This window comes from Typopeltis vanoorti, chromosome 24 (genome assembly GCF_054136105.1).
Source record: "Typopeltis vanoorti isolate ZY-2024b chromosome 24, IOZ_Tvanoo_1.0, whole genome shotgun sequence".
NCBI lineage: Eukaryota > Metazoa > Arthropoda > Arachnida > Uropygi > Thelyphonidae > Typopeltis > Typopeltis vanoorti.
This window is the reverse complement of record NC_143572.1, coordinates 46,688,760-46,702,025: the sequence shown is the minus strand read 5'-3', so window position 1 is coordinate 46,702,025 and position 13,266 is coordinate 46,688,760. Positions and strand designations below refer to the sequence as shown.

At 35.9% G+C, this 13,266-nt stretch overlaps 1 protein-coding gene across 1 annotated transcript in view; it reads right to left on the bottom strand.

The window, feature by feature from the left end:
• Positions 1–13,266, bottom strand: part of Gpdh1 (Glycerol-3-phosphate dehydrogenase 1) — a 98,999-nt gene that overhangs the window by 6,732 nt on the left and 79,001 nt on the right. Inside the window, exon 8 of the mRNA XM_090414081.1 lies at positions 6,626–6,732. Within this exon, the coding sequence (XP_090270207.1) occupies positions 6,626–6,732 (107 nt within the window). The remainder of the gene's footprint in view (positions 1–6,625; positions 6,733–13,266) is intronic.

Here is a 13,266-nt window from a genome sequence, read left to right as displayed (position 1 = left end):
AAATACCAAGTGAAGACGGTGTTGATCTGCCCATTCAGCTAATATTTTCCCATTTTGATCATTCCGATCGTATTTCCAAGAAGTATGATGACTGTTGAAGTCCCCAGAGTACACCGTTGGGTGGGAGTATGTCTGTAGAACATCATTTGGCAAAACAGTTGCAGGTGATTTATATACATTCACAATCATAATGTCTGCTATTTTAACAGTGATTTTATGGATTTCGTCATCAGTCCAAGAAGATATCAGCACAGCATTCTCAATACCATTTCAGACATATGTTATGTTGCCGTAGCTACGACTAAGTAATCCCGAGAATGTCATAGCCAGGGATTATTGCTCTAGATTTAACTTGATCTTCAGTTTCAATATGTGATTCTTGAATGAGAAGTAGATCGACGATTTTTTCTCGTAGAAGTTTAGAAAGACATTGACATTTTGATGCGCTAATACCCTCAACATTTAACTTGAAGATACAGATATTATGTCCAATATTCCTTATCAGCTGGTTCAAAGAAGAACCGTTGTGAAGGTTTTCAGTTTCCATGTGTAAGTATGGTCAGGAGATTGTACAATGGTCTGGCCGCCAGTCGCTCTAACTCTTTAGCATGACCCAGGGTGCACCACGAGGAGGCAAGCTAGAATTGCACCCCAGTTTATTTTGTATATCTGACATTCACAAAAAAGTCACAAGACCTATAGCACATCAGTGCTCTGTATGGACATACATGGCAGTAATATTGACAAATTACTATTACATTACATAGGACTTAATCTTTCTTATTATCACACGTAGTTATCATCTGAAAACACAAAAGGATATGGAAAAAATCATCATCAACCTTGCTGTTCTAACTTAGATGCTGGAGCAGCACTTTTTTTTGCGAGTAATCTTAGGATCTGTTTTCAGTCGCACACTGTGTATTATGGCTGTAAGTGAAAGTTCTTCAACTGATTTAGTGTTGCCTTTTTTAGGGTTTTCTATAAAAAGGGTTATATAAAATTCCCTCCTTTCCAATCAAAGATATGATGTATGCTTAAAGTATAGTACAGTTATACCTTCAAGTTTCAGAAATGAGTGGGAAGACTACTAATTTCTTCCACAAAGAAGTAGTGTCAGAAAATGAGTAAAGAAGATTCTCTCTCTTTATCATTCAAGTGTCAGTGTACAAGGACTGGTTTATTTTCAGAAGAATTACTGAAGCAAACTAAGACCAGGAGGGTCTTAGTTTGCTTCAGTAATTCTTCTGAAGCAAACTAAGACCCTCCTGTTTCCTTCCAAAAAATGAAGAAAGGAAACAATTATCATTTTATCATCTCATTACATCTTTTCATTATGTGTTAGCCTCAAGGACCCTATTGTGGCCAAGTAGCTTGGCTTTTCAGAAACTAATTAATTCTGATAGGGCAGTTAATTCCTATCTGCATAGTATATTATGTCTTTTTGTATGCTCTAGCCAGTTTTTGCTGGGATGAAAAAATAGACTTTCTGGGAGACTAGCTAAATTCACCTTCAGTTGAAAAGCCCTTATAAAGATTTTTTGTATCCTAGACAAATTCAGACCTATATCTCTTCAACCAGAGGCATTGTCATTACTAAGTTACTCAAGCTCACATCATTTTAATGTGATGATGACTTCATTACTGTGGAGGGTTTGGAGAACTAAGGAAAGGGAACATCATTAGGTGAAAAATCAGATAATTATTCATTCAAAATAAAAGTTTATTATACATAGTTATTCAGCAGATACTGCTAGAATATATCTGGCACTTTTATCTGCACGTTCTTTCTTCTTAGAAAAAAGGTATTATTGTTGGCTCCTCTTGCATGCTTCTGTTTATGGTGAGCTCCAAGAAAGGAGTACTAAATCTTTCTCTGGATTCTTCAACTAGTTGGGCATTCTTCCTCAGTAAATATGAAATGGAGAATAATTAAGACTGCTTTTAAAAATTGGAGTACCTTGATTATATAGGAAAAATGACAGTTTGCATAAAGTGTAAAGTAAGTCACAATGCATTTTCTAAAAGGTAGAATATAAAAGGTTGGCTTACTAATAGTTTACTCTGATAAGAAAAATTTTAATTATTTCAGACTTGCTTATCTATATATTTCACACAGTGAAATATATAGAAAGGATAGTTCTAACATTCTGAAAAAAAAAAAAGAGTTTATGAGGAGCATTCCAAAAGTAACACCTATGTGTACACAGCATTTCGAGTATGGGTGGCCTAGAAACATGTCTAGACTTGTTTTGTTCCTTCATCCATCCACTAAAGTTTAGTATGCAGTAGTGTATGATCAATGTCTTAATTTTCATGTTACTGTGTACAAATGAACGAGCCTTTCACAAGTTTGTCAAAATGTGTTAAACAATGTTCTATGATATCAAATTTTTGACAGGAGTGCTATTGAATTTTAACAGTGATTTCAAAGTTTTTATGGTAAAGCAACTGCAAGTCTGACTGACATACATCAATAAAGAACAGAAAATAGCAATGACAAAGTTGGAATTAATATTGGTTATGAAGTAGGCACCCAAAACCTCAAATGATGATTTTCATAGGCAGAAACCGAGCAGATAAGGGAAAATCTGAGATCAGTAGATTCAATATATAAAATATTGTTTCACTACCTCACCAAGAGAAAAAAAAAAAAGAGTTCAAACCTCAAACCCAACCTTCATCCAGAAAGCATGCTGTCTTTTGGGACAGCAAAATCAACTCATTCAAACTATAAGATGAAAGGGATAATAAATTAAATCATGTTTGTACTGAGGAACAGCATACTGCTTTTACAACAGGAGTGCATTCAACTTCAAGAACTATTAAGACACTGGATTTGAAGTTGTGGAATATCTGATGGAGCCAAGTCCGGACTACAGGTTAGAAGTCAGTTTATTTCTTAAGTTTCTTAAATGAAGACATCTCACTGATGTGTTCATTTTGAAAATGAACAAATCAAAGGAGAGGGCAGTAAACAAAATAAAGAGCTTTGCAATGATGACTTTGATGATTTTCACCACCCCATAACAATGGGGTGGTGAAAATGTATCAAAAAAGGGGGGAAGAGAGAGAGAGAGAGAGATTATCTTGAGAAATGAATATGAAAATAAAATAGACTTCAAACTATTTTTTTTGTTTTCTTTTATTTCACTGGTATCTCTTTTGGGTAGGGAGCTATCACAATGGATGCATTATTTTCAGACCAACCCTTGTACCTTGTGAATAATCCTAGTGTTCCCTTGACTATAATACTGTGCAACTTGTAATAAACAACAACTTATACAATAACCACAGTAATTAACTTCAATAAAATGAAAGTACAGATATTTTGTACTGAAAATAACAGTACATCATAAGGGTGTAGAAACAAGCAAATCAAAGAAATGAGAATACAATGTACATACAACAATTGGTTTATCAATTAAAAAACGGTTGCCACATGCTAGAAATTAATATTAAAAACTATTTTTGATGGGTACATAAAATGTGAATCTCCCAAACCTTCTGGAAGAGAGAGACCATCATTCAGATTCAGGTTTGGCCGATGTAGGGCTTCGCAACTTTCTTTGAAAAGGCACTCATATTTAAAACTGCTTCTATTGAGAAGATGAGCTTCATCTCAATGGATACTGTGTTTAGCATCAATACTATATGTTGTGCCAGACCAAATTTCTGAGGTTTCATATATTTAATATAATACTGATTTTAATGATTTTTAATTTACTGATTATAATACTCATTAATTCTTTTTTTTCCCCACAGAACTGCCTGTCTGCCCAAAGTATGTCAAATTACATTCACAAGGTATCTGGTAAACACCAGCTAACAATAGAGGTGACAGCTTGTCTTTTGTAGATGGTAACAGATGAAAAATTTTGTTGATAGAAAAATGTGGGAATAAAATGATACTTCTTCAAAATTCTACCAATAGGTTCAGAGATATACCAAAAATATGGGATTGGAAGATAGGAGTCAATTATCTGTTGGATTTAATGAGGGTTGCAACCATTAAATTCCATTAAAATTTTGAAAGTAAGAAGTTCTTGTTGTAATAAGCTTGAGGGAGAGAAGCATATGTTATGTGCTCTATTAATTAAAGACTTGATGACACCAATTTTTTTGAGGTGTGATGAGCAGACTTTTGATGAATGTATCTGCCAGTAAAGGTGTATATATATATATATATATATATATATATATATATATATATTAATGATATAATGGGTATGGTATATGCTAAACTTTTGTGAAGACATTATGGGATATCGGTTGATATCCCATAATGTTTCTCATTATAAGGAAGGTGCAGAGAGAACAATCTGTGAAAGTTGAGTTTTTGTGCAGTTTAAACAGGGATAAGAACTAGATTTTTCTCTCGTAGAGCTACACTTGAGTGGAACAATTTTTTATAAAAATAGTGAATGCATCTAGTGTGAATGAGTTTAAGAAAAGGTATGACAGCTGGTGTGGGTGATGTATGGCCTCCCTCGATGAGTCATTCCTGAAGGTCAAATAATAATAACAATAATAATCTGATTTTTTTAAAATTTTTTTTTGATTCAGAGCTGATAACTTGAAGTCCCTCGAGCTTCAAATGAACCAGCAACTACTATTTATAGTAGTTGCTGATTGGCTGAGTGGTTAGCGTATCCACTCTCCAGCCAAAAGGCTGCAGGTTCGAATCCCGCGTGTAGGTGATGTGGTTAGCTGTAGTTGATGGATTGAGTGACTGAGACAGAGTTGTGGAGTGGGTGCCCTCCTTCGATGAGTCTTTGGACTCCCTGGAGGTATGATATAATAATAATATTCCAGATGTAAGTAACTACAAAATTCTCTTTGTAGTTATTTAATAGTGATATGCAAATTGGACTCAGCTATTGAAACCTAATGTTAATATGGATCTGAATTTCAGACTTAAACCATTCATATGACTATAGTTTCCAACCTTTCAATGAATATTATGGAATTAACAAAGAAATGGAAATAAAATACAGCAGGCTGAAAGAATCAATTAAGACTGTCATACATTAAATAGTTTCTAAATAAGGGCCAATAACCTTCATAAAATATCTTTTATACTTAAGCTTTCAGCTGAAGGTGAATTAGCCAGTCTCAAGATTGCAGGATTTTTCCTCCTGCAGCCAAATGAATCCATGAATACAAGTCTGCAGACATAATATGCAGTACCTGACACCATTACTTACCCAGCAAGTGGCTAGGGTTAATATGAGCCAAAATCACTTTAACTAATTCCCTCGAAATCACTGGGAAAGAAATCAAAGAAGCATCAATAAAATATTTACAAAAGTAAATACATAATAGACATAAATGCTAATATTAGTGTAATTAAACATATGCTTTTCAACTAGTCTGCTGTCAGCAGGAAAACAAGCTTATCAGATCATTACATTCTCTGCCTATACACAGACACACAAAACAATAACTTAAATCAATGAGCCAACCTTCACAAAACTTGGTGTGAAGGTTATGCGATATGAGACCATCTTACTGTAAAATTGCCATACTAAGGGCTATCCGTAACTATTCTTTTTTGGCCATTTCCAGCTGGAATCAGATCTGAAACTTAATCACTTGAATAAGTCAGTGAGACAGCACCAAGAAGATGCCATGCTGTTGCTTTTAGGATTATATCAATGCAACTAATGAGAGGAAGTTTTATATCTGTCAGCTGACTTGTCTGTTTTTGTGGGCAGAGGGAAATAGCTTACTACATCCATATGAGACCTATATGAATAGGTCTCAAAAAAGACAGCATAATAAAGTCCTTGAAAGATCCAAGCCTAAAATCTTGTTTGCTTTTGGGGGGGGAAAAAATTAAAATAAATGCATTCACTTTCAATCTGCTAAGCTTATAACCAATAAATTGTGATCACCACATAAAATACAGAAAGTAAAAAGACCAACATCTACAAAAGCAGTGCAATTAAATAGTTAACATTGATTTATCTAAAACCGTGTGTGCGTGCGTGTAATTCATTACATATAAAGAAACATCGCATTAAAAAATAAAGATAATAAATTATTCTCTAAATGACCACTCACAGAACTTCTAGAAAACTGGAAGTCTGAAGAAGCCATCTAAAGACTAGATGTAAAGTGATTTAGAATCTTAGTGCTTTAAGAAATAATGCAAGCAGAAAAAAAACCTACTTTAGTCATATGGTTTCAATCATACTAGCTGTTCTTAAAAAAAGATTGGTTGTATTTGCAAAATCATATGCACTGATTTGTAATTTCACACACTAAACAAAACAATCATGCTGAATAAAAATTGATGATGAAATAGCATTACCAAAGGCTAGTTTTATATTAGAAATCATAACTTTCAAATAATCGTAATTAAATTAAACCTTGGTGTGTTGCAGGATATCACAAACATTCAGCGTTTTCCACAAAAACAATTTTATCCCAGCTTATTTTTATTATAATTTAAATTTTCTGCTGTCTTTTCAATCTCTGTCATATACACTATATATTTCAGTATCAATTTTCAACAAAAGGTAACTTGTGGACTTACTTGTTATTCCATATAGTAAGTTTTAAACAGTTTCAGATTACCAAAGTCACATTTATATATTTACTTCAAAATAAAAAGACACACCTATCTAATTTTCCTTCTTTTTCTAACTTTGCATAGACTTCCTCTGCTGTTTGATTTCCTTGCATAACCTGACCCTTCAATAATTTCTTTTCAAGTTCTTCTATAGGCTAAAGAAAAATAATATAAACTATCACTAATATGAAAACTAAAATAATTTCATGTAATGCAAAGATAATCAAAAAAAAAAAAAAAATGGAGCTAGCCGAGGAAGTGGATAAGTACCAGATCGACATAATAGCAGTGACTGAAACAAAAAAGACAAAAACTGGTAAGATCTTTCTGAGCAATAAATACAAAATGTTATACTCAGGAAAAGAAGGAGTAGCCATATTATTCAACACAAAATACAAGGCTAATCTTCTTGAATGGCAGGCAGTCTCAAGTAGAGCGATATGGGCAAATATCCAAAGGGGGAATTGGACAATGAGACTTATTTGTGCCTATGGTCCCACAGACGGCTCTAGTAAGGTAGAAGCGGAGGAATTTTTTGATGCTTTAGAAAAAGCAACTGACACAATGAAAAAGAAAAATATGGTCCTTGTTGGGGATCTAAATAGCAGAGTAGGAAATGATTGTGAGACATACAAAAATATTTTGGGAAAATTTGGAGAAAAGAGCAAAGCTAATAATAATGACAAATATCTGTTGGATTTCTGCTCATAGAGAAATTGATATGACATAGACTGGTTATTACTAACACCATGTTCCTACATAAAAATGTGCACAAATTCACATGGAGAGAAGAGGCAAGGAATAAGAAAAGTCTCATTGACTATGTTATTATCGATAATGATGTTTTCTCCCTGGTACAGGACACCAGAGTGTACAGAGGATCTGAAATTGGAAGCGATCACTATTTAGTCTTCAGCAGGATAAAATTGAATTTCATATTGAAAAGAAGAACATGTAAGAAACTTTTAAAGCGAATAAAAGTTGAGCAGCTCTCAGATGTGAACCGTAGATTAAAACACACAAAGATTATTGAAGAAAAAATGAAAGAGTTTGAGAACAGGAACTAAACCTTGGAGATTCAGTGGCAAGCCTTGAAGAAAACCCTGATTGATTCACCCAGAGAGGCATGTGGTGAGGTTGTCAGGATAGAAAAATCAGAACTCCATGGTGGACACAGAAAGTTGAAGAGATAGTGAAGGAAAAGAAGAAAGCATATCAAAAGTTCCTGTCAAATAAGTCAGCTTATGCTCTTAGAGAATACAGAGACAAATGTAAGAAAGCAAAACAATGTAAAACTATCTAAACAAAAGTCTTGGGAGGAACTCTGGCAAGAACATAGAAATTAAATATCAAGAAGGTGGTATGATATTCTGGAGGTTGTTGAAGAAGCTTAGAAATTGAGGAAAGAGTGCTGTAAAAGGAGTTAGAGATGACAAAGATGACATGAAAACAGGAGAAAAAGATATCCTTTAAGTATGGAGTAATTACTTCGAAAATTGCTAAATGAAACAATCAGTGATAGCACAATGGTAAAAAACACTGACCAGGCATACAGTCAGGAATACATATCCATACTTGAAGTAGAAAAAGCCATCAAAGGCTTGAAATGTGGAAAGGCAGCAGGAGTAGATGATATTCGACCAGAAATGCTGAAGTATGGTGGTATAAAAGTCTTACAGTGGCTGCACTGCATAGTTCAGAAAGCCTGGACAGAAGGACGAATTCCCGATGATTGGAGTAGAGCTCTAATAGTACCCATATATAAAAAGGGAAATAAAACTGAATGTGAGAATTACAGAGGTATTTCCCTACTGAGGGTTCCTGGCAAGATCTATGCAAGTATACTTGAGAAACGGTTGAGAAGATTTGTGGAAGAAAAGCTTGGTGAAGAACAAGCTGGATTCAGGCCAAATAAAGGCTGTCAGGATCAGATCTTCACTTTACAACAAATAGTTGAGAAAGCATATTAATATAACAAAGATCTGTATTTAAGTTTTGTCGATTTGAAAAAGGCATATGACAAGGTGTCAAAAAAGAAGCTATTGAAAACACTACAGTTATATGGTGTCAATGGGGCATTATATCAAGCAATACTTAGTCTTTATTTGAGTTGTAAGTCAGCAGTTAGAATCGAAGGAAGTACAGGAAGATGGTTTAATGTTAAATCTGGTGTGAGACAAAGATGTACATCATTTCCTCTGTTATTCATTATCTATATGGATCACATTATGAGGGAAAGTGGTATTAAACATGATATCAGAATTGGAGATGTTAATGTCAGCTCTTTGCTTTATGCGGATGATGTTATAAATAAATAAATCCACTACAAGTTTGCAAGATTCCCTGACTAAATTGAATAACTACTGTAATAGATATGGTATGAAGGTAAGCATTAAAAAGACAAAGACAATGAAAATAGGTAGAATTGTTGAAAATGTCAACTGCGTTGTGAACAGGGAACCTGTGGAACAAGTAAAACATTTCAGCTACTTAGGCACGATTTTTAGTGAAGATGGTAAATTAAATATGGCAATAGACAACAGAATCAACAAAGCTGGTATTGTAGGATGTGAATTGAATAAATTCATATGGAATAAGAGAGAAATTAGTCAGAACACTAAATTAGCAGTATACAAGACAATGTTCAAACAGTTCTAATTTATGGATCTGAGAGTCCTGAGAAAGATGAGAGGCATGAGCAGATGGCATCAATGGCAATATCATATTAAAAACGAGGATATTAGGAAAGAACTTGACATTGTCAAAATCCAAAAATGAGTTAACTAAAAATTAAGGAATTGACAGCGTACACTAGAAATATAAATTAAATAAACTTCAATATATACTTTCTGATATTTCGGCAAACATCACGTTGCCATCTTCTTGGGAACTTATTACAAAGACAGGTGCACACACAAGTACTACATAACAGCAAATGAGAACAGAAGCTAGGAAGTTAACGTTTTCCTAAAGTCCTGATGGTGCCCCCTGGTGGGCTATATTGGTAGTTCTTGGGCTTTGGGCTGAAGTTCTTCTGATAAATGTTTCCCAAATTTGGGGCAGTCTCGTGCATCCAAATTTGTTGAGGTTTGGCATGTTCCTAAGGGCTGAGGCTGATTTCATGAATAGTCTTTCACATTTGAACTTGCTGCGGTGTATTACTGTGGCTTTCTTCCATCTTATTCTGTGGAGAGTATCCAGAACGTGGTCTGCAAGCCCAGAGTGGCTGTACTTGTGAAATCGGATGTAATCCTTGTGTTCTGAGATTCTGATATTTGCTGTCCTGTCTGTTTGGCCAAAGTAGGACAGTTTACAGATGCAAGGGACCTGGTATACACCAGGTAGGTCTAGGGGAAGTGGTTGGTCTTTAGTGGAGCAGATAAGGGATGCCAATTTTCTATGTGGTCTGTAACAGGTGGTCAAGTCATGTTTTTTTAAGATTTTGTTGATTTTTTCCGAGGTGCCTCGGATGTAGGGAATGGTGATGGATCTAGAGTAATCTTTTTTGTGAAGGGGAGGGGGTGGTGGGTTGTGGATAACTGGGTTAAGTATTTTTTGGATTCTTTTTTTTTTTTGGGGGGGGGGGGGTAGCCATTGGCTAAGAAAGTGTCACAAATGTGATTTAGTTCAGTAGTTAGGGCTTGCTCATTAGAACAGATTATTTTTGCCCTGTTGAATAGTGTCTTAATAACTCCATATTGTTGTGAGGGGGTGATGGGATTGTTGGTGAATGTATCTACCTGTATGGGTGGGTTTTCTATAAACTGAGAAAACCAAGGTTCCATCAGGTTGGCGGGTGACTAGTGTGTCTAGGAAGGAGAGGTTATTGTTTGCCTCTTTTTCCAGGGTGTTGGTTGTTTAAGTGTGTTAGGAAGGAGAGGAGTGAATCTGGGCCATGTGGCCAAATAGCGAATAGTGATCACCAAAGCGGATAAGGGGAACGCCACTGTGGTACTCAATCTTAATGACTACAGAGGTAAGCTCAAGGCGTTACTATTAGATAGATACACTTACCTCCCTATTGAATATAATCCCACCAACTCTCAAATTAGAAAACTCCATAGGCTCCTTAAGAAGGTCACTTCTTGGCCTGTGGAGATTACCAACAGACTGAAACCCTATAACTCTAGACCCCCCCCCCTGCATATATGGACTCCCAAAAATACATAAAGATAATGTGCCATTACGTCCCATAGTGGATGGCACTGATTCCCCCACTTACAAACTAGCCAAGCATTTACCCAAAGCGCTCTCACACTATACTGGCAACACACCATTACACATAAAAAACTCAGCCCACTTCAAAGCTAGTATAGAAAACCTCACACTCCAACATAATGACATAATGGTCAGTTTTGACGTCTCCTCCTTATTCATGAATATCCCCCTCAAAGAATCCTTAGAGCTAATCCAAGCTAAATTTCCTCCTGATATCTCAGCCCTATTTCAGTTTACAATGAACTCAGGCTATTTCGTTTGGCAGGAAAAATTCTACAAACAAATAGAGGGGACAGCCATGGGTTCACCACTTTCCCCACCCTTGGCTAACTTCTTTATGGAGACTTTTGAAGAGAAAGCCTTAAACTCAGCCCCACAAAAACCTACCATATGGCTTCGCTACGTTGATGATGTGTTCGCTATTTGGCCACATGGCCCAGATTCACTCCTCTCCTTCCTAACACACTTAAACAACCAACACCCTAGAATCAAGTTCACCCTGGAAAAAGAGGCAAACAATAACCTCCCCTTCCTAGACACACTAGTCACCCACCAACCTGATGGAACCTTGGTTTTCTCAGTTTAGAAAACCCACCCATACAGGTAGATACATTCACCAGCAATCCCATCACCCCCCCCTCACAACAATATGGAGTTATTAAGACACTATTCAACAGGGCAAAAATAATCTGTTCTAATGAGCAAGCCCTAACTACTGAACTAAATCACATTCGTGACACTTTCTTAGCCAATGGCTACCCCCCCCCCCAAAAAAAAAAGAATTCAAAAAATACTTAACCCAGTTATCCACAACCCACCACCCCCTCCCCTTCACAAAAAATATTACTCTAGATCCATCACCATTCCTACATCCGAGGCACCTCGGAAAAAATCAACAAAATCTTAAAAAAACATGACTTCACCACCTGTTACAGACCACATAGAAAATTGGCATCCCTTATCCGCTCCACTAAAGACCAACCACTTCCCCTAGACCTACCTGGTGTATACCAGGTCCCTTGCATCTGTAAACTGTCCTACTTTGGCCAAACAGCAAATATCAGAATCTCAGAACACAAGGATTACATCCGATTTCACAAGTATAGCCAATCTGGGCTTGCAGACCATGCTCTGGATACTCTCCACAGAATAAGATGGAAGAAAGCCATAGTAATACACCGCAGCAAGTTCAAATATGAAAGACTATTCATGGAATCAGCCTCAGCCCTTAGGAACATGCCAAACCTCAACAAATTTGGATGCATGAGACTGCCCTAAATTTGGGAAACATTTATCAGAAGAACTTCAGCCCAAAGCCCAAGAACTACCAATATAGCCCACCAGGACTTTAGGAAAACGTTAACTTCCTAGCTTCTGTTCTCATTTGCTGTTATGTAGTACTTGTGTGCACTTGTCTTTGTAATAAGTTCCCAAGAAGATGGCAACGTGACGTTTGCCGAAATATCGGAAAGTATATATTAAAGTTTATTTAATTTATATTTCTAGTGTACGCTGTCAATTCCTTAATTTTTAGTTATCATGTATAACCAGCGTATAAGCCTCTCAACAAGAACAAAAATGAGTTAGCAGAGCTAATCTCAGGTGATATGGTCACTTGAACAGAATGGGCGAGGAAAGATTAGCAAAACAAGTGTTCTCTGCCAGGAAAACGATATCCAGAGGAAGACCAAGATATAAGTGGATTGATACGGTACAAAGTGCTTTAGACGATAGAAATACAAGATCTGATAATGATGTTGGAGTCTTGACAAGTAACAGACTGATTTGGAGGAAAATTGTAGATAGGAAGTTAGTAATGAGGTAAATTTTTCATGAAGTACTATCGTATCCTGTACATCCCTTGAGGGTACATGTCAGGAATTTGATGATGATATTACATACTTGTAGCAGATTTATTTAAAAGTATAACATCCGCATAAAGCCAAGACCTGAGATTAACACCTCCAATCATATCAGGTTTAATACCACTTTCCTTCATAATGTAATCCATATAGATAATGAATAAGAGAGGGGATAATGTACATCCTTGTCTCACACCAGATTTAAAATTAAACAATCTCCCTGTACTTCCTTCAACTCTAACTGCTGACTTACAAACACAGACTAAATATTGCTTGATATAATGCCCCATTAACACCATATAACTGTAGCATTTGGAATGCCTTCTCTCTTGGCACCTTATCACATGCATTTTCTAGTTCTACAAAACTTAAATACAGATCTTTGTTATATTCCCATGATTTCTCAACTATCTGTCATAAAGTTAAAATCTGATTCTGACAGTCACTATTTGACATGAATCCAGCTTTTTCTTCACCAAGCTTCTCAACTGTTTCTCAAGTATACTTGCATATATCTTACCAGGAACACTCAGTAATGAAATGTCTCTGTAATTCTCACATTCAGTTTTATTTCCCTTTTTATATATGGGTACTATGAGAGCTCTACTC